The sequence below is a fragment of the Pinus tabuliformis genome, chromosome 7 (assembly GCF_031772625.1).
Source record: "Pinus tabuliformis cultivar Carrire ecotype Pingquan chromosome 7, CPIR1, whole genome shotgun sequence".
In the NCBI taxonomy this organism is placed as follows: domain Eukaryota; kingdom Viridiplantae; phylum Streptophyta; class Pinopsida; order Pinales; family Pinaceae; genus Pinus; species Pinus tabuliformis.
In genome coordinates this window covers 217,555,140-217,578,582 of record NC_142293.1, presented here as the reverse complement: position 1 = coordinate 217,578,582, position 23,443 = coordinate 217,555,140, and the positions used below count along the sequence as shown (strand labels likewise).

At 39.3% G+C, this 23,443-nt stretch overlaps 1 protein-coding gene across 1 annotated transcript; it reads left to right on the top strand.

Annotated features, from left to right (window-relative positions):
- The first annotated feature begins 670 nt into the window (after positions 1-670).
- LOC149246637 (uncharacterized) lies at positions 671-2,773 on the top strand. The gene is made up of 2 exons (XM_089442066.1): positions 671-802; positions 2,297-2,773. Exons 1-2 carry the CDS (start codon positions 671-673, stop codon positions 2,771-2,773), a joined length of 609 nt encoding a protein of 202 aa, XP_089298192.1.
- Positions 2,774-23,443: the final 20,670 nt, after the last annotated feature.

Here is a 23,443-nt window from a genome sequence, read left to right as displayed (position 1 = left end):
TTTTTTCTTTTTTTTTTTAATTCTGTTGCGCGCACGCCCTGCCTAATCGCGCCCCTGGAGATCGGCCTCAACCAGCAACGCAGCGGCCTGGGCCTTGGCCCCAGCCATGGCCCCCCCTGATCCGCCTCAGGAGGACCTCGATCCTCAAAAAGCCTTCTCAGAATTGGTGAAATCTCTCCCTCCCCAGCGCCCCAGACCTGCAATCTCGAAATTTGTCAAGAAGCTTGATGTTCTTCAGGAAGTCCAGCTGCCTCCAACCCTACCTCGCATGGCAGCGCTATCCCTCGCCGAGAAAGGGCTAATAGGGCAATTTACAGGCCTTTGGCCATCGCCAAGAACAGTTCAAAGATGGGTCGAACGAAACTGGTCAGACAAGATCCAAGGGAAAATTTCCATCAGGTTCTGCGGAAAAGGGTATTACACCTTCCACTTTGAATCCAAAGAGGACAAGGATTTGATCTTCAGGAACGGGTCGTATTTCATGGATTCCAGGGGTCTCTACCTCAATAAATAGACTCCGGACTTCGATCCGGAACTGGATATCCCTAGTGTCGTACCAGTTTGGGTCCGTCTCCCTCATCTCCCTCTTCACTGCTAGGGAGACGAGTCTGTTCGGGCCATAGGAAACGATGTTGGCAAATGCATTGATCGCAGCGAGCCCAAGGACAACATGCAAGCCTACGTAAGGATCTGCGTCGAAGTGGATCTAGGCAGAGGACTGCCTGAGGCGATAAAATTGAAAGTGGACGACTGGAGCCATATCCAGCAACTGGATTACGAACAGATATCATTTAAATGCAAGGTATGTCACGAATACGGACACTTTGCAAACAGATGCACTAGAATTGTTAATGCAAAGAACGATGAGCAAGACGGTCCTTGGGAAAATGTCAAAAAGAAGAAAACAGCTCCCCCTCCCTGGACCCCCCAATCTGTGACCCTCCTCTTCCTCTCCCTCCCCTTCCACCTCTCTTCCCCCTAATCTGCCCCTCCCTTCCTCCTCCAACCCCTTCCTAATCCTTTCCACTGTCAATTCTGCCCCTGAAAATCCATCATCTGAGCCTCCAGACTTCCATATACCCCAAACCATCTCTTCTCAGACCCCCCTTGAGCCCCTTTCTTCAAGGATTACCAGAAGCTCTTCAAAAGATCATGGGGCAACCATCGATACATATAAAAAATCGAGACCTGGAAGAAAATCAGCTAAGCAACACAGGGATGAGAATACCCAGAAGGACATAGCCATGGGCACACAAACTCCAATAGAGTCCTTCATCCTTGGGCATCAAGAGAAAGAAACAAGCGGCAAGGACCAAGAGAGGCGAGCACCTCTCCGCATGCCCAATGCATCATGATAAAAATTCTTTCCTGGAACAGTAGGGGTTTAGGGCACCCCTCTAAAATAGCTGCCCTCAAAGATCTAATCCACAATGAAAAGCCAGAAATCATGCTGATACAGGAGACAAAACAAGATCAGCACAAAATGAGGAAAATTATAGACCAGCAGAAACAGTATTCAAGAAGCATTACTGAATCTAGAGGAGCCTCCGGAGGAATTGTCACCATTTGGGACAATAACAAATGGATCTGCACTTCAACAAACACCCACCAGAACTGGATCAAAACCACTCTTGACAGCATCACAGGTAATCAAACAGTAATTATATATAACGTTTATGTTCCCAACCATTACAGAGAAAAGGAAATCTGTTGGGATGACTTGAAGACAAGCATTGATGAGGAACGAAATACAAATATGATAGTCGCAGGTGACTTCAACCTGATCTTACATGCCAATGAAAAAAGAGGAGGAAATTTCGCTCCAGATCCCTTCAGAGGCCGACTGGAGAACATCATGCAGGAGCACGAATTAGTTGATGTTATCCCCAAAAATCGCAGATATACCTGGAGTAATCGGAGGATTGGCATCGGCAACATAATGGAAAGACTAGATAGATTTCTAGTCAATATCCCGTTCCTCTCTTCCTTCTCTATAGGATATACAAACATCCTCAATACCTCTGCGTCTGACCACTACCCCATCACTCTGACTTTGGAAACCCACTGTCCCCTTGGCCCTATTCCTTTTAAATATAGCCCCCTTTGGAATCGGATTCCTACAGCCAGAGAAATAGTTCAGAAGACCTAGAGCCAGCATGTGGAAGGTTCGTCGTGCTTTATTTGGGAAACCAAATTAAAAAGAACCAAGGAGGCACTTAAAGATTGGGCCAAAGATAGTTATCAGGAGCCAGAGGAGATCAAAAATAAAGTTAAAAGTGAACTAGAAGATGTGCAGTCAAGGATTGAAGAGCACGGATTATCGCAGCAAAATAAAGAGCAAGAAAATGCATTATACGCACAGCTGAGCCACATTAATAGGGAGGAAGAAACCAAGTGGCGTTTAAAATCCAGACAATTATGGCTCCAAGGGGGGGACAAAAATACAACCTACTTCCACAAACAGGCCACTGTTAGAAAGATCAGGAATAATGTAAACACAATCTTGGACAGCGAAGGAAATCGGCACAGCACTCAAGAAGCCATTAGGAATGCGGCCTCCAAGCACTACAGGGACCTCTTAACTGAAACCAAAGGGGCAGAAGATTACTCCAACTTGCTCCAGCATCTGCCCAAAGGAGTCACCAAGGAGATGAACGACAACCTTAGCAAAGAAATTGAAGAAGAGGAAATTAAGAGAGCAATCTGGAGCTTGCATCCTGATAAGGCACCAGGGCCTGATGGATTTCCCATCTGCTTCTTCAGGGAGTTCTAGACACTGATAAAAAAGGACCTGACGAAGATGATTCGATGGGTGCAAAGAAAAGGGAAATTAGGAGGATACACTAACTCCACCTTTCTCGCCCTCATACCCAAGGAAAATCGGCCCTGTTCTTTTTCCAGATTCCGGCCCATCTCCCTCTGCAACTCTTCCTACAAAATTCTAACCAAAATTTTAGCCACCAGACTCAAACCCCTTCTTCCCTCCTTGATATTTGAAAATCAAAGAGGATTCATGCCCAACAGGCACATCACCGATTCCATCCTTCTTGTCCAAGAAGCCATCCGCTCGAGTTTATCCACGAAAGACAAAGGATTTGTCCTAAAGCTTGATCTGGAGAATGCCTTCGATAGAGTAAGGCACTCCTTCCTTATTGTTGTCCTTAAAAAGATGGGCTTCGAGAACCCATCCATTAACATTATTGTTGCTTGTATCTTTGGGCCCTGGGTCTCCCCCCTGATCAACGGTAGGCCAAGTGAAGCATTCCAATCCTCCCGGGGTCTCAGACAGGGCTATCCCCTCTCTCCCTACCTCTTCATCCTCATGGAAGAATCCTTCAGTCAAGATTTGGACTACAATCGGAGAGTGGGTTTGATAACTGGTATCAAATTTGGGAATGGAGCAAAAAATATTAATCACTCACAGTTCGTTAATGATACCCTATTAATTGGGGGAGCCTCCACCACAATAGCAAGGTGATTCAAGAAGATTCTCAACCAATTTATGGGGTACTCCGGAGGTCTTGTCAATCAGCTCAAAAGCTGTATTTACAAATGGAACACCTCCAATCAGGTTATCCATAGTATTGCAAACATATTTGGTGTCACTTGCAATCTGGAATGGACCCACTTTTCCTATCTGGGCATGCCAGTGAGCTTGGGCCCTCTGAAGGCTGAAACCTGAAACGGAATCATCGACAAGGTAAAGAGGAAATACCAGCAATGGGGAACATTGTGGCTCAACCCAGCAGGCAGACTCGTTCTCCTTAAATCAGGTATCACTTCCCTTCCCCTATATCGCTTTTCTTTATATCAAGCTCCTGCCATCTTTCACCATAAATTGGAAGTTGCTCTTCGCCACTCCATGTGGCAAGGGGGGCAGAATGACAAAAGCAAGTTTAACTTAGTCAGCTGGAAGCATGTCATCCAAACCCAAGATAGAGGAGGTCTTGGTATTAGATCACCAAAGTTCCTAAATTTTGCCTTTGGTGCGAAATTTGTATGGAGGTTAATAACAGGACCCTCACTGTGGTGGAAAAAGGTGTTGGAGATCAAATATCTAAACTTCCCCAGGCAGCAGCTCCTAGATTCCAATATCCCCAACAAAGATTCCACTAAAATATGGAGGCTATGCAAGAATGCCCTTCCTCTCATGGTCCAAAATACTTCGAAATTTCTAGGGGGGGAACCAGCATCAATTTTGGAACTGACAAAATCTTGGGCCAGCAACCCTTGATTATGCATAAAGAGGCCATTCCCGTCATTAAATTTCTCAACAATAGAGGCATCCATCATTTGGCTCAAATTTCCAGATGGGATCCTCACTCCCATATCTGGGCTGGTTAGTCCTTCCTTGAAATCCCTAATGCATTGGAACCTAGTTTCAGCTGCCTAAAGACGCTCCTTCACAGTAAGGCTCCTATCAAGGAAGATGAAATAGATGGTTTTTGCTGGGACACAATAGGAACAAACTATACAGTCAAAGCAGGCCATCAACATTTGCAACAGCACCTTTCAGATGAGTTTGTGGAACCATTGGAAAATTGTCTGGCGAACAGAGGCCCCCAAAAATAAAAAATTTTATATGGCTTTTGCTGAAAGGCAAAATCTTAACAACAAAGAACCTAAAAAGAAGAGGCATCAACGGCCCATCCAGATGCCCCGACTGCTGCAAGGCTGAAGAAACGATGCATCATTTATTCATAGAATGCCCCTATGCTGTTGATTGTTGGGAAAAGATGTCCTCCATAGGTAATATAAACTGGGAACCTCAGCACACCATAGCTGAGACACTCTACAAATGGAGAAAATGTTGCCCCTGGAAAGAAAAAAGAAGCAACTTGGTTAAGAGAGTTTGGAACACTCTCCCCCACACCTTACTATGGCAAATCTAGCTGGCTAGAAATCGGAAAATTTTCCAAGACAAGAGCTCAACTACACGAATAATCTACAGCAAAGCCAAAATCCTTGCTCTGGAAACTATTTTAGTCAACACCACTGGAAAGATTGATGCATCAAAATACAGTGTGGAGGAGCGAGATTTCATAAGTTACATTTTGGAAAAAAATCACAATGTTCAGGAAGGTAGCAGGAGGGAGACACAGAGCAAAGTAGAAGCTAGCTCATGGAAAGTTAGATTAAAAGAGGTAGAGTTCGCCAATTGGATACAAAACTACAACTGCTTCTATCTGTTCTTCGACGGGGCATCTAAATCAAATCTTGGTACAGCTGGAGCAGGGGGGCTGATTATTAACGCCAATGGGAAGTGCATCCTCCAGTATGAGTGGGGCCTAGGGAAGCTTCCGAACAATAGAGCTAAAGCACTAGCTTTGTTCCAGGGTATAACTCAGTTAGGAAAACTGGGAATAACGAAGGCAAAGGTATTCGAGGACTCCTCTGTTGTCATCTGATTAATGGTCTATCAGCAGAGCTCTCCCAACACTCTTCTTCAGCAAATAAACAGACGCAATCAAATTTTGCACCAGGCAATGGATGGCATTCAATACTACCATATTCTTCGTAATCTTAACAAGAGGGCTGATGACTGCGCCAACAGTGCGTGTGGAAGGCCAGTTGGCATCCTAAGCTGCAACTCCAATGAAACTTACCAACCTTTGCCATGACCCCAAGTAATAGCATTAGCGTCAAGCCCAAAAGCAATGATAGAAATGATGTGAATCACGTTCCTCGGGCCGTCTACAGGACTACCTACTACAGCAGGATTTTGAATAGATATGAAATCTACAAAGCACTCATTAACCTTGGCAACAGCATCAACTCCGCCGGCAGACATCTTCTCAGAATCGATTCATGGATCCTCCAGGATTTTTCTCTGGTACTCCAATAGGTTTCCCTCATTTATCTCGTGACCGGCAAGCCTCTCTCCTGCCCCACCCTTCCTCTTATATTCCCTTCCCCTCCTTCTTTCATCAGCGCCAAGTATCCTCTTTGTCGCTTGATCTCTGTCATTTCCTACAAGCGATTTTGCTCTCAGGCGATTACTCTTGTGTTGAAAGCTCTTCTGTCTCCTCTTTTTTGCCTCAGAGATAGCCTCTGCCCTTTGAATAGCAATACGATCCTCTGGACATCCCTTATCTGTTCTATCCTTTGCACCTCCAGACGGTTCCAAGCCTTCAAGAGCCCTTCTCCCATCTCCTCTGGCCCTTGCGCAGTGATTTTTACTCCAATCTTTGTGCGCACCCGCTTCTCACCTCTTAATCCCCCTTCAGTAAATATGGCACGCAATGAGGATTGTCTGCATTGTGCAGATCTGCAAGTTGAGCTAGAAGAAGTCAGGGCTCAGCAGCGCATCTTGGAGAATCAACATAGGATCTTGGAGACGAGAATTGAAGACCAAAATCGCATCATCAATGATAAATACCGAGCGGAAATTGACCTCTTTCTGTATAGGGTCGCTTCCCTCCATGAGCAGTTCAGCCACTTATCAAATTGATGCAGTCATGCGAAAGAATCGATTTCAATCCTGCAGTATATGATGGACAAGCGAAACCAGGCAGCCCCTAGTTCCTCAAGTGTCAAGCAGGCAGAACCAGAGCAAAATCCGGAGGAATCCACCGCAAGGCAAATCAGTCACATAGAAATAGATTAAAAAAAAAATGTTCTGCAAATGTCAACTTTTGTTGTCCCAATATGTAAGAATTTATAGCAGCTCTGGTAATTTTAGAAGTAGAACAAGCAGGAAAAGGATCAAGGAGAGATCTCTATTTTGTAACTCCTTTGATCCAAGCTGCCAGCGGCATCTAATGTACCTCAGGAGCTCCGACTCCTCTCTCTTTTTTCAGCCATTAATATAGCAACCGACTTTGTTAAAAAAAAAAAAAAGAGTCATTTTTTTAAATGTATTTATTAGTTATTGATAATATTTTAAAAAGAAATTATATACTTCCAAATAAAAAGAAAATAAATTTTATATAAATGAAAATTTGAAAAAAATGTAAATTTATGATATATAAAATTAATTTTGATTTCTAAAATTCAATGTATTTAAATTAATTAATTTAAAATAAATATTTTAATTTAATCAAAATACTATAGTTTTATAATAAAAAAATAGGCTAAGTATAAAATTAGTTTATTTGAGATATGGAAATGTAAATTTTAACAATTTTATTTTAAATGGGAAAAATAATTTCTTTAAAAATAATTATAACAATGTAGATAATAAATTATATTTTGAATTGTGAGAAAGAACTTTCATAAATGTTTATTTTAAATTTTAAATTGATTAATAAACTTTAAATTTATCACAATTAATTTAATAAATTTTAAACTCAATGTAAATAAATATAATGTATATAAAGTTAATTAAAAAATTAATAAAATTAATCATTTTTTAATTTTCAAATTGTTGAATTGAGGCTTCTGTGATCCATATCAAGTTTATGAGAGCTTTTTCAGCCTAAATCACATGATATTTCATTTGTCGACGTGTTTCGAACCAACTAGTGTGGTTCATCGTCAGGACAAATTGAAGAATCAGATCAAGCTTTGTAAGTTAAATTGTCAAAGCAGAACTTCTAACGGCTATAGTTCTTGACCAGGCAACTGCTATATTGACTAACGGCTAAATTTGTTTCCCTATCAAATTTAGTCGTTAGTCAATATAGTCATTCTCTGGTCAAGAACTATAGCCTTTGGAGGTTCTGCTCTAACTATTGAACTTGCAAAGCTTGATCTGATTCTTCAACTTGTCCTTAGGATGAACCACACTGGTTGGTTCGAAACGTGTCGAAAAATGAAATATCATGTGATTTACGTCGAAAAATCTCTCATAAATTTTCAAATTATCATCATTACTTAATATTTTTTATTAATTAAATATAATGTAATAAGCATTTTTATTAATTTTTTAATGTTTTTTTAATTAAGAATTATTTAAAGCTTATGAACTATATTTCCTATTTTAATATCTATGTAATTAATATAAAATTGTTATTTATTTGAATAACATAACATCATATAAGCACATCATAAAACTACTATTTTATTGTATGATTTCTATTATACAAATAAACCAAAAAAACTATTTAAGTTGTCACATAAATTTACATAAATAAATATACAAATTAATCAAATCATATTAGAATATTACTTTCAACTTTACAAACTCCACCCTATCATGTTATATCATGTCCATTACAAACATCATAAAGAGAGGAAAAAAAATATAAAATTATAATATCACAAAAATATGATGAATATTCCATTGGTACACATGGTGCAGCTCAATGGTCGTCATCAATATAAACAATACGATTCAACAAGGAAAAAATTTATATAAAAATATCCAAAATTCCATCTGTACACATGGTGCAACTCAATAACAGTTATTAATGTAAACCATGAGATTCAAGAAATGTCATATACTCCATCAAGTCCCAGAAAATTATATCGTGGATATTCAATATCCCATATATAAATCACGCTAGAGGATTTAAAATTGTCCAATTGTTTTTCTATCCAAAAGTCTTAACTATTTCATCAATTTAATCTCCATTTCCATTCAGACCAGCGACTATATCATAGCTTATACTTGCAACCAACCATAATAATTTAGAGAAGCAAAGATTTAAAAATGACCAACCCTCATTCAAACATAAATAAATAAATAAAAACCAAAAAAACCTAAAATGGTTGAATCATAAATCTTGCAAAAAAGAGCAAGAACGTTATTCATCGGAGTTGTTCTTTTTGCAGGAAATAAGAAATTTTCTCTCGACGTTGTGCCACCAAAATTGGACAATATCACCAGCTTTAAGCTCCCGCCGCCTCACAAAATCCTTCCATCCGCCCAAAATCACATAGGTCTGGGTACTGGGCTGATGTTTGAACACCAATTTCTTTTCTATTTCTTCATCCAAATCCAAATCAATTATAGTAAAGGGCATGCCCTCTTTTTCCACTTGTATCAACTGAGGATGTGTGCAGTATTTGAGAAACGACAACAAGAATTCTCGGTGCAATATCTTCTTGCCAAAGAGCATCGTTGAAATCTCACCCACCTCTCTTCAATTCTCCTTCCACTTCACACTTAATAACTATTTCCCTCAATAATATTTCCAACATTTCCAAACTTTTTTGTTAACAATGAACAGATGGGTCATCCATGCACATAATTTAATTTATATAATGTTAATGTTATCCAAGTTTCTGATTTTAATTAGATATTTAAATTACAATTATAGAAATGAATGATTCTCCTTCATTATTTACTACTATTTACCACTTCCAGTATAAGTATAAATATACTTTCAGTTTATCGAGTTTGGAACTATAATTAAACTTTTATTTATTTTATAAATTATATAATTTTATCAAATTTGTGACTATAATTATAAATTATATAATGGTATCCAAGTTTCTGACTTTAATTAGATATTTAAATTACAATTATCATATTAACAATATCCAAAACCATTATCAATTTGTTCTGGTGTGAAACTTCCTCGATGATGTCGGGTCGTCGTCTCCACATATTTCGAGATGTTCAAATTTTCGAGGCGTTGAAGACCACGAGCAGAGAACGTAGTAGGAGCTTACCTTCTTCTTTAACAGTTGGTATGTCCCCACAAGTAAAGGTCTATCCCCAGATCATTCCACATGGCGTTATTTCTATGAACATATTATCCGCTGCCGCTACAAAACAGCTAGCACCATCACTGGTAGGAGGGGAAACAGAAATTCCATAACAGAAATTCAAGATCTGGAAACCCTATTTTCTTTATGAGCAGCCATGGCCGAAAAATGCTTCATATTGAAATTATGTGATTTATCTTGGTTTTCTACTTATTTTTCTAATTCTTCAGCGGATTCAACGGCCTCCTAGTCTTCCCCGGACGACATGAAGGACGTCGACAATTAATCTTCTTCTTTAACAGTGGGTATGGTCCGCTGCAAGTAAAGGTCTATCCCGAGATCGTTCCACATGGCCTTATTTCTATGAACATATTACCGGCTGCCTGCTACAAAACAACCAGCACGATCACTCGCAGGAGGGGAATTTCAGTTGTGCAAAGGGAAGAAACATAAATTCCATGATAGAAATTCAAGATCTTGAAACACTAGAAGAATGCTTCATATCGAAATTATGTGATATATCTTCATTTTCTACTTATTTTTCCAATTGTTTAGCAAATTCGACGGCCTCCTAGTCTTCACCGTAGGACATGATGGACATCGACTATTCTTCATTAGGTTTCTCGCCTCTACTAATACCCATGGCAACCCTCTCTTCCACATGAAATCTCTCAAATACTTCCTTCCCTCTCGCAAGTAAGTCGACAAGCCACAATTTATTGATTAAGAAAACCACCCTGTTTGCATTTCGAATAGGGGCTATTGCAATCTTTTATTGGTTTTGTTGGTTTGTTTGAGTAATTTGCAGAAGGGGTTTTGTCCAAATTTTTTAAAGTCACAGTTATTTATGTGTCTAACAGTTGTGAAATGCGTGGAAAACCGGGCCAAGCCAAGCCAAGCCAAGCCAAGCCAAGCTAGTGAAAAAGTTCAAGGGTTCTAGTTGCTAGGAACTCACAGTAAAAACATCATATAATAATCAAACAAGTAGAATGTTAATATTCTTGGTAGGCTCAAATCAATCCATGAAAATACCCCTAAAGACTTCCTATAGATTTAAGATGGGCAAGAAAAATAGTCGTTTAATTCCCACAAAACGAGAAAGGCTAAGCTTATCGCCTCCTAAATAAACAAGGACTGCACGCAGTGGCAGTCGCTGCCGGGTTTGATAAGAAAATCAGGAAGTTTGATAGGAGATACACCTATGGTATTTTGCAGGAGGTTTAGGCACGTCATATGGATTATTTAATAATAAAATAATGACATATTCCAATTTGAATTCAATGTGGAGAATAAAAAAATTACACCGTTTCCAGACCCATCATATCTACGAACTCCTATTTTCTATTAAACTTACACAGTGTTTGTGCTTTATGTTCATAAGCAGTGTTTCTGCTTGTGCTTTATGTTCATAAGCACTTGCGTTATAAACCCAAGTTCTAATTACCGAGTGTTTACGCTTTAAAGCACTTGTGTTATAAACCCAAGTTCTAATTACCGAGTGTTTTTGCTTTAAGCTCACAAGTACTTAAGACTAATTCTCCGACAAAGACATTCTTCAACGAGAAGAAATGATCTGTAAATTCAGCTAAATGATCTATAACTTCAGCTAAGTATACAGAAAGGGCCATATACAAAATTAGATTTCTAAATTAGTAAGCCAATCTATTTATTGAGATCAATTTCGTTGAAGAAGAGTTTAAGATACCTTGGGCATATATTTGAAATTCAAGTAATAATGATATCTAACTAAATATTTCTTCAGTAATTTTCTCTAATTCATGTTGGAACTCGACAAAACAATGAAAACAACTGTCCAAAAACAATCCTTCAACTCAATAGGTAATGGTAGAAATTATTGTAGCTTTCATTTTCTTTATAAACGAAAAGTCTTCTCTGCCCACTCGCAGGACGTCTTCACCCAGGCCTGCAGATAACGTAGCATAGATCTATTTACATCAAGTTCATGCCTTAACTTGGACCCAAATGTTATCTGCATAGATCTATTTACATGAAGTTCATGCCTTAACTTCGACCCAAATGTTCTGACTTAGCGGATATCCTGTATTCAATTACATCAACCTTATTGTCGACTGCGTCGATGAATTATTGCACGCAGATGTTTTTTCTGAGGAGATCTTCATTCAATGAATTTTATTTTGACAAAAACATGAAAAATTAGCACATGTATGAAATTTACTTTTAATATATTACTTTAATTTTTTTGACATGAAAAATTAGCACATGCATGAAATTTACTTTTAAGATATTACATCAATTTTTTAAAGAAAAAATGCTATATAATAAAAACTTATTATATAAATTATCTTATTAAAAAAAACCATAAAACTTATTTTAATAAATAAATCATTGTTTTATATAAAATTTATCACAATACAATTCACATGTATATGTTTAGATTACTTGTTTGAAACTACTACGATACAATTAATCATAGTCAACATTATGGCGTGTACAAATTACTTATTTGTAACAAGTACAATACAATTAATTGTCCTAGTCAACATTATAGCATGTACAAATGGAGCCATCTGGTTGAAACCTCATGAACAAAGCAGTATCTCGAATACACAAATAGAGACTTCAACGTATTACCTCTTGGCGTAGACACACGCCCTCATGCATGCAACACTTGGTTTTCAAATTAATTAATGCCATCATCTAAGGGGTAGGAAAGCGTATGAGGAAAACACAACACTTAGACTCAAATTAATTAATGCCAGTTGTGAATGTAATTCTCTAAAGTGAAGAAAAAGACAACCACGTGCTCTTCATTTGCATTCCTCTGAAAATTGTTGTTACATGCCATTCCCAGGTAGAGTGAAAATACCAACATCCATTATTGACACTTCGCGCCATTCTGCTGGGGATTTTTCTGTTAAAATCCCAAAAACAAACAACCAAACTGAACAGAGTAGAACAATGCTCTGTTTTACACACACAGGATCTTAGCACAGGGAAGCTTTAAAACAAATTACTGAGAACAGAGTATTGAACACACATACAAAGGATTTGTATTCAAAATAATTGATACAAAATTCATCCTCTTACACTCAGAGGGATTCACCAAGAGACTGCTTCAATTGCAGTTCCAAAAGCAAAACATTCAAACTGTTACAAATCTGCACAAACAGAAAACATTTCTGCACTACTGTGCATTCCTCTCACATTGCTATACTACACTGCTGCGTATATATTTTTACTTCGCACTGCTCTGCATTACTATTCTCTTACATGGGCGCTGCTGCGTCTCCCCTCTTTTCACTCATAAAAAAAATATTACATATATATATGACAACAAAAGAACTTACATACGTTTTCACATGCCAAGCTGCCGTAAAATAAAAAACAACAAAATTAAATGATTTTACCAGCTTTTACTTGTGCCCATACAAGCTTTTACTTGTGCCCATACTCCCACTGAAATAAAATTAAAAACTTCACCAAAATTTACCAACCCACAGTAAATAGCATTTACTGTTTTACTGACATCTACTGGCGGTAAGTAAAAACTTTTACTTCACGTAAAATTTCATTTAATGTTGGCCTATACTTCACCCATTGACTTTAATTAGATCGCATCGCAGAATCCCATTTGGTCGGAACACAAAATTTGGGGCACACACATATGATGCGATCTGCGATATGCGATCGGATCGCATCGCACCATCGCGATCGCCGGAAAAACACAACACATATCGGAGGGTGACAAGGTGAGTTTGCGATTTGCGATATGCGATGGATCGCATCGCAAATAAAAATAAGCTGCAGTTGAAATTATATTTCAACACTCCCCTTTAATTTCAACTGCTGGGTTTTCAGTCATACCCAGGCGCTTCTTTAAAAACTCAAAACTTTTCTGGTCCAATGGCTTGGTCAGAATATCTGCAACCTGTTCCTGAGTGCTGCAATGTTGTAAAACAATTTCTCCATTGTTCACCAATTCTCTGATGTAGTGAAATCTTGTATCAATGTGTTTCGTTCGCTTGTGAAACACAGAATTCTTGGACAATGCAATAGCTGAGCTATTGTCACAGAAAATCACTGTTGCTTTTGCCTGCTCTTGGCCTAAGCTCCTCAACATTCTTCTCATCCAAACTGCTTGACATGTTGCTCCTATAGCTGCCACGTACTCTGCTTCTACTATAGACAATGCCACGATTGGTTGTTTCTTGGAAGCCCATGAAATGGCTCCTGAACCCATGTGAAAAACGTAACCAAATGTGCTTTTCCGATCATCCACACTTCCAGCCCAATCGCTATCGGTGTTGCCAACTAAATCTGAACTTTCTGAAAAAGTATACAAAATGCCAAATCTTTTTGTACCTTTGACATACCTCAGAATTCTTTTTGCTGCCTGCCAATGTGCCTCTTTTGGCCTTTCCATGAATCTGGAAATCAAACTAACAGCATGCATTATATGCGGCCTAGTTGCAATTAAATACATAAGGCTGCCAACTATGCTCTTGTACAAGCTAGGATCAAAATCCTTGCTGTTGTCCTCCTTGCTGAGTTTTAATCCCATTATCGTGGGAGTGATTGCTGCTTTGCACTCTTGCATATTAAACCTGCTCAACACTTCATTTACATATCTTGCTTGAGAGATAAAAATTCCTTTTTCATTTTGATCTACTTCTATTCCTAAGAAGTATCTCAGCAAACCCATGTCAATCATTTCAAATTCCTCTTTCATGACTGATTTGAAGTTTTCAATGAGGTAGTCATCATTACCTGAAAAAATTACATCATCAACATACAGGACAACAATTAAAATTTTACCATCTTTTTCTTTGATGTAGACGGTGGGTTCTCCTTCACACTTGTCAAATTCATTATCCAATAGATAGGAATCTATCCTGCTGTACCATGCTCTTGGCGCTTGCTTCAACCCATAAAGAGCTTTCTTCAATCTGCACACTTTGTGCTCTTGGCGTTTCTTTTCATAGCCTAGAGGTTGTTCAATGTAAACCTCCTCCTTTAACACTCCATTTAGGAATGCCGACTTCACGTCCATTTGGTAAACTTTCCATTTGTTTTGTGCTGCTATGGATAGCACTGCTCTCACGGTTTCCATTCTTGCAACCGGTGCGAAAGTTTCCTCATAATCTCTCCCATACTGTTGCTTGTATCCCTTGACAACAAGTCTTGCCTTGTGCCTTTCTATCTTGCCTTCAGCATTGCTCTTGGTCTTGTAGACCCATTTGACTCCAATGACTTCTTTACCTTTTGGTAGCTCAACCAAATCCCATGTCTTGTTTCTCTCTATGGCAGTCATCTCCTCATCCATAGCTTCTATCCATTTCTTATCTTTAATAGCATCTTCGAAATGAATAGGATCCTCAACATGACAATACAAGGCAAATAAGGAATTCATTCCTTCATTATAAATGTCACTTAAATTTCTGAACTTCTTACCTCGTTCATTCGGTGTGCAAGTGCTTGAGGATGCACTTGAATTTCCTCCTTGTGGTGTGCTTGGAGAAGCACTCTAATTTCTCCTCAAGGGCGTTCCTTGCTGTCCTTGTGTTGGAACTGCTGTTTGGGGATGTATTTCTACCATCTCCTCATCATCTTCATCATGAGACAAACAGTTTTTAACATTAACTGTTTTCTCTATGCTTCCATCCCAAGCTTCCTCCTCAATAAACTGAACATCTCTGCTCACAAAGAATTTCTTGGTGGATGGGATATACAGCCTGTAAGCTTTGGATTCCTCACTATATCCGATGAAGATACATTTCTCCCCTTTGTTGTCCAACTTCCTCCTTAGTTGATCAGGAATGTGTGCATAGGCCACACATCCAAAAAATTTCATGTGGGTGACTCCTTGCTTTCTCCCACTCCATGCTTCTTCCGGCACTTTGTTCATCACAGCTTTTGTAGGACACCTATTCAAGATATATACAGCACAGTTTACGGCTTCAGCCCAATAATCATTTGGCAAATGCTTTGCCTTCAACATGCTCCTCGCCATATCCATGATTGTCCTATTCTTCCTTTCAGCAACTCCATTTTGTTGTGGGGTGTACCTTGCTGTGAATTGCTTGTGAATTCCATTTTCTCTACAAAAACATAAAAATTCTTTGGAGATATACTCACCTCCTCTGTCTGTTCTCAAAACTTTAATACGCAGCCCACTTTGATTTTCCACAAGTGCTTTGAAATTTCGGAATTTTTCAAACACTTCCGATTTATTCTTCAAGAAATAAACCCAAGTCTTTCTTGTAAAATCATCAATGAATGTTAGAAAATATTGGCTGCCTGCTAATGATGGAGTTTGCATTGGTCCACATAAATCTGAGTGGACAATTTCTAAGGGTGTTTTTTCCCTTATGGTTTTCCCTGAAGGAAAACTTTCTCTGTGTTGTTTTCCCAATATGTAGCCTTCACAAAGGCTGTCTGGTTTCTCTATCAATGGTAATCCCCTTACCATTCCTTTTCTGCTCAACAAGTTAAGGCCTCCAAAGTTGAGATGTCCAAATCTCAAATGCCACAACCAATTTTCATCTTTTGGTTGGCTTTGGAAAGCTTCTTGGGTAACTGCTGCCATTGCATCTTTGTTTTTCATTTCTGCTCTTATTCTGAGAGGGAACATCCTGTTCCTCGTCATCCTCACTTCAGCAATACATCGTTTGCTGGGTGCAATATCCATGATGGTGCATACATCATTCTCAAAGAAAACATTGTAACCTTTTTGGACAAGTTGTCCAATACTCAAAAGGTTACATCTCATTCCAGGAACATAATAGACATCTGTTATGGTTTTCCTTTCTCCTTTCTTTGTAAATATTTTAACTTCTCCTTTACCCATAATAGAATTTTTTCTATCAGTCCCAAGTGTGACTTGTGACTTCACACTTTGATCTAAAGTAGAAAACAAGGCTATGTTTCCTGTCATATGGTTGCTGCAACCGGAGTCTAGAAACCATATATCTTCGCTATTTGTTTCAGCCATGTTACAAGCTAACAATACATTATCTTGGCTGACATTTTCTCTAGTAATATTTGCACTAGAGCTATTATTCACATCATGCTGCTTCTTTCTACATTCACTGGCATAATGCCCATATTTTTTACAATAATAACATTGGACATTGGGTTTTTCATACCTTTGTCCTTGAGCATGATGTTGTCGTCCTTGTTGGCTGCTGCCTTGACCTTGATTCTGATTTGGATTGTTGCCCCTTCCTTGTGCATTTGTTGGGTTGTTCCTTCCACCTCTGTTCTGGCTTCTACCTCTTCCTCTCTTGTTTCCTCTGCCTTGACCTCTTCCTCTTCCAAAGGACATCTAGGTCTTGAAGGCTTGCTCTAGAGATGAGTTTTCATTCCTACTCAACCTCTTCTCATGTGTTATCAGTGATGCATGTAGCTCATCAACTGAAAATTTTGAGAGATCCTTTGTCTCTTCAATGGTGGTGACAATCGCATCAAACTTTGAGGGTAAGACCCTCAATATTTTCTCCACAATCCTCCTATCTTCAAGGGTTTCTCCATGAGTCCTTATCTGTGTGACCAAACCAATTACATGTGTGAAGAATGAGTCAATGTTGTCTGACTCCTTCATGCACAGATTCTCAAAATCCTTCCTCAGCAATTGTAGTTTTGTTGTCTTCACTCTCTCCGTGCCTTGATAGGTTGTCTTGAGGGTTTGCCATGCTTCATTGGATGTCTTAGCTGCTGCTAACCTTGGAAACACACTTCCATGCACTGCTTGATACAAGAAGAAAAGGGCTTTTGAATCCTTCTTCTTGCAGCTCTTCAGCAGATCCTTCTCACCTTGAGTTAAAGCATTAAACTCATTTTCATCTGTTGGTTGTTCAAAACCTTCCTCAACTATTTCCCATAAGTCTTGGGAAGCAAACAAGGCTTTCATTGTTATTTCCCAATAGTCATAGTTTTTACCATCAAATAATGGGAGCTGCATACCCATGTTATTGCTGGTGCTGGTGCCAGCCATTTTTGCACTATTAACTATGCTTCAAAATACAGTCAAGTATTTAAGAGAAATACCTTGGATTTTTTTGCATGAGTCTTCACACTGCTGGAGAAGTTGCTGCAATAAGAATCCTTCCTTCAGCTTCTTTGAACCCTTCAAAGAGCCTGGATTAGCTCTGATACCACTGTTGGGGATTTTTTTGTTAAAATCCCAAAAACAAACATCCAAACTGAACAGAGCAGAACAATGCTCTGTTTTACACACACAGGATCTTAGCACAGGGAAGCTTTAAAACAAATTACTGAGAACAGAGTATTGAACACACATACAAAGGATTTGTATTCAAAATAAACTGATACAAAATTCATCCTCTTACACTCAGAGGGATTCACCAAGAGACTGCTTCAATTGCAGTTCCAAAAGCAAAACATTCAAACTGTTACAAATCTGCACAAACAAAAAACATCTCTGCACTACTGTGCATTCCTCTCACATTGCTATACTACACTGCTGCGTATATATTTTTACTTCGCACTGCTCTGCATTACTATTCTCTTACATGGGCGCTGCTGCGTCTCCCCTCTTTTCACTCATAAAAAAAATATTACATATATATATGACAACAAAAGAACTTACATACGTTTTCACATGCCAAGCTGCCGTAAAATAAAAGACAACAAAATTAAATGATTTTACCAGCTTTTACTTGTGCCCATACAAGCTTTTACTTGTGCCCATACTCCCACTAAAATAAAATTAAAAACTTCACCAAAATTTACCAACCCACAGTAAATAGCATTTACTGTTTTACTGACATCTACTGGCGGTAAGTAAAAACTTTTACTTCACGTAAAATTTCATTTAATGCTGGCCTATACTTCACCCATTGACTTTAATTAGATCGCATCGCAGAATCCCATTTGGTCGGAACACAAAATTTGGGGCACACACATATGATGCGATCTTCGATATGCGATCGGATCGCATCGCACCATCGCGATCGCCGGAAAAACACAACACATATCGGAGGGTGACAAGGTGAGTTTGCGATTTGCAATATGCGATGGATCGCATCGCAAATAAAAATAAAGCTGCAGTTGAAATTATATTTCAACACACTTGTGTGTGCAAAACCGCCATGAAAATACCAGCAACCATCATTGATGCTTTGCACTACTACAGGTTGCTTTAGCGCATGAACCACATCCATTTAATCTCTACCCTGTTACTTAAATGTGCGGTAGTCCAAGCCCTTGATCCAGCATACCACTTGGAGATGAAGATGGTGATGGCCCTCCGGGCTACAGGGTTTGAATGTTGTTGTTGCTTGAAATGGATGAGGGGAGATTTTCTTTAATGGATGCTAGCAGTGGAAATCCTTCAAGGCTTTTCAAAGGTAACCAAATCCCTATTCCCTAGCTGAATTGAGTTATTTGGTTTTCTTTGTGATGAGGCGAGATAGTTGCTCTACTCTACGTCACACCCAAATGTTCTATTGACCATTGCTTTGTGCTTCGAGGTATTATGCTCAATGTTGGAAGCATTATCATTCTAGCATAGAATGAGGTATAAATGTTGATGCCTTGAAAGTATAGCAAATTTCAATGTATTTTTTTTTTCTTGTGTTCATACTGTAACCCCAAAGGCTTTAGTGTATCAGGGAGTCGAACTTCCCTTTTTCAACTATCGGCTACAGAAATTACCTGTCCATACGTTTCATTCAAGGATATCTAAACATGTGTTGCAGTTTCCTTTGCTTTGTGTGCTAGGGTTTCTATTTCCATACATGAACTTGAAGGTCAAGATTCCTCTTTTTCCCTATTTTTTTGAATTGTGTTTGAAATAAATTTAATGGAATTTTTGAATAAACAGTTGTTCCCTTCGAGGAATTAGTAACATGTTTGCCATCAAATGAGCTCATTGCTTACATCTAACTACTGCTTGAATTGTTCTTTGTATGTGAGTACAGTTTTTCCTGTGAATTTGCAAGCTTTCAGTTTACCTTTTTGGTTTGTCTTTTTTGTCTTGTTTGCAATGCAATTCCTTAGATGCTTCTATATAACCAAGGCCTCTATATTATAAATATAATCAAGATTTGGGCACCCTAGCTCACTCCCTCTTTCAGACGGAACAAATCTTCGAAGCACTTATCTTGGCCAAAGGAAAAACGCTGTGTAAGTAAATTATTCTATTACCTCTATTACCTGTGTAAGTATAATTTCAAAAGAGAAAAATAATATTACCTGTGCAAGTATATTTTTTTAGGAGAAAAATAAATCCAAGAATCTATTCAATTCCATAAAACCACATGACTATGGCAATGGATGGTTAAGGTATGCATGTGATGTATTCAATTATCTATTTTTATTGATCATTTTACTATGGTGCAAATATTTGTATCCCAATCCAACTTGTACTTATATTGGATTGTACTTATATATCAAGCTTCTTCAATTATCTATTTTTATTACTTGTTTTTCTGTTTCTGTTTTACTATTTCTATTTCTATTACCTATTCAACCATAATTTTTAAGTATAATTTCTAAGTATATAGTGAAAACTTGTACTTATATATCTACCTCTATTGTCTATTTTTTTACGTCTTCCAGTATAATCTTTTGAGTTTGCTTGTTTCTTTTACCTCTTCAAGTATAATTTCAAGTGGAAAATTTGTACCTGTCTCTAGCACCCTAATTTCACAAAACTGATGGATTTTATGCTTCTATCCATGTTGGTTGTGCAACTACGTTCGTCATTTCCACGAAGCGGGGAAACAGTCAGACACTGGGAAGTTACTGCACTAACAAGGGCAAGCGGCAACTTCTTTCATCACTACAGGGCGGGGAAATATGTTAGCACTATGAAGTTGGTCCACTCACAGGGGAAAGTTGCAACTTCTTTCATAGTTGCGGCAAAGTTGTAGTTTCTTTTATCGTTCTGGAAAGGGCAAGCTGTAGCTGCTTTCATCGTTGTGGAAAGGGAGGGAAGAAGTTACACTTGCTTTCATCATAGCGGTAGGGCAAGGAAAGAGGCTGACACCAGGAAGTTATTCCACTCACAAGGACAAACAACTCTTCATTAGCATCAGTCACAGGAATTGATAAACTAGCTAAATAAACGCATATGGTACCGGGATGATGAAGCTTATGAGTTCAGAAACAAGCAGGCAGAGATGTGTACCTTTAATTGACGTGACTACTGCAAATGGTTTCTTTGCTTGGACCTGAGGTGACTACTGCAAATGGTTTCTTTGCTTGGAATGTGAGACATCCTTACTACCTGCAACCTGCTATGTGAGACATCTTACTATCTGCAACTTGCTATCAAAGTCTCTCAGCACAAATTGAAAATGAAATGAGTCATATCTGCAACTAAAAATTGAATGCCTAGCTCCAAATGTATATTTATCTCTGAATGTAAACCTATGGCGAGTTTAAGATGGATGAGCATGTGTGGCAGGTGTAAGCAAGCTGTGTGGCATGTGGCAAGTGTAAGTGTCAAGTGGCAAGTGTAAGCAGCAGACGAATTACTATAAATGTTCAAGTATTTTTTGAAATTGTTTACATAACATTTTATGCGGTGGGTGGAAACGAGCCATCCAAACTTTGGTTAAAACTTTTTTTGGATCTGGAAATTCAACAACCCGGAAATAAGACCTCCCATATGTTAGGGTCCCACCCTAACCCCCTTATTTATGTCATGGGATCACGTCATAGTCAAGAGTCAATAAAGCCCATATTAATATTTGTAAGTGGTTAACCCGCAATTAATGACGGGACCACAGTTAGTTGCAAATGGGCCGTAGTATTAGATAGATGGTATTAATAAAACCCACGGTATTGGCCCGTGGTATTGCATTTATGAGTCATATATAAAGGATAGAGACTCCCTGCGAGGAGTATCGTGTCTTATTTTGTAATCGAGCTCGGCTCTATTGGAGGTTGCCCCCTCGAAGAGGCAAGTGAACATTACTCTCTGAATAATAAAATCATTGCTATTCTGTGTTCTGGGTATCTTTTCTTCGCATATTCTATATTGGGTATCATTTTGCAGGTTAAGAACATAACAAGTGGTATCAGAGCACTTTCCAGGGCCGGTGGAATCTCCAATTCTTAGCAAAAAAAAAATTTGGCTAGAGACGTGTTCCGACATCTTTAAACCACGGGATCTTTCGTTGAGCGCATAAACCTGCGGATTTGGGGAGGCATGCACGCAAGAAATACAAGAGGTGGTCACGTCTGTTGGACTCCCTTGTAACCCCTGTGGGTACCCCTTCGAGTAGTAGCGCATTAGACAGAACTGCGCACGGACTGTCTTCCACGTACCCTCTGGGTATATCGGAAGCCCATAGGCTCCCTTGAAACCTCGCCATAGATAAACCGTCGGCCGTCTTGTGGCTACAGTACATCGAGAACAGCACTCGGAGAGATTACTCGCCCGTACAATAGGGTACTCGGGTTGTACGGCTAAGGGTACGGTCGATCCTCCTTAGTTATAGCCCTAAAACATTGGGCCGAGTACTACTACGAGACCCTTATGTATATTGCGATCTGTAGCACCTGACACTCCTCAAGACCATAGTTCCCTTTTCTATCGGGGGATCGCACATCATCTATTCCAGATCCGCTGGTGCAACGGGGTGCAGCAGCAGCCGACATCAGTCTCGCAGTCTCGAGTTCGCAGATCAGTCATTCCGATCTATTAGAGCCAGCCGATCCGCAGCAGCAGTTTGTTCCGCCGCCCAGAGCTATCCGATCCGCCATTCAGATCTCTCAGATCCACCAGATCGGAGTTGTTGTGAAGGGTTCCTATACCGAGGTATAATTTTCATAGGACTTTTGGCCGCATTGACATTTTGAGGATTTGGCGACTGCAGTATTGATCAGGAAGGAGTAAAACTCCGTTAGGAGTTTTAAAAAAAAAAAAGTCTGAGATCTTCCAGGGCGCTTATTGGTGATCTAGCCCATCAGAATCAGGACGACGAGCTGAGCACGGTGGTACCATTCAGTTATTAGTGAAAATTTCTAGGCGGTCCCAATTTTTCATCAGGTTGGTGTATGGTAGAAACTAGAGCTCAAGCACTGGCCAACGAAAGAATGGACAAACTTGAAGAAACCTTACAATCCATCGATAAGCAACTTACCGGACTATGTCTCCAGGTCCAACAATTAATCCCGAAGGGCAAGGAGCCAGCCCACGAGGAGGAGTATAATGACAATGAATACAATGAGGGTGAGTCTAGCCACTCTCCTCACGTCTGGCACACCCACCCACCACCCAGTCAGCGACCTCCCAAGTTGGATATGCATAAATTTGACGGTTCTCACCCGTCTGCATGGATAGCACAAATGGAGCAGTATTTCAAACTGAATCATATCTTAGATGATGCGACTAAGCTTATGTTGGGGAGCATGTACTTGGACAATGAACGGTGGCAATGGTGGGAATGGCATCAACGTTGCAATGGACCTTTTAAGACTTGGACCCAATTTACCAAAGCTCTTCGAGACCGCTTTGAACAGGAGGACTCTTTTTTGGGTCGTCTTACTAAGCTCCGACAGACAGGTATAGTGGATGAATATATTACAGCCTTTGAAGCCTTAGCCTTCCGCACTTGGGGTCTCTCAAATGTGTTCTACACGGAATGTTTTATCAGTGGTCTTAAAGAAGCCATCAAAGCTCAAGTCTTACTACACCACCCTCCCACTTGGACAGTCGCCCAAATTTCCCCGCTAAAGGTCGTCCCCCACACGCTCACAACACGACTCAAACACTTAAGTTCCAAAAGGTGTCACCTGCGGAAATGGCTGAAAGAAGGAAGCAAGGACTATGTTACTACTGTGATGAAAAATACTCCCCAGGTCATAAATGCAAGGAGCCCAATTTTTTTCAAAT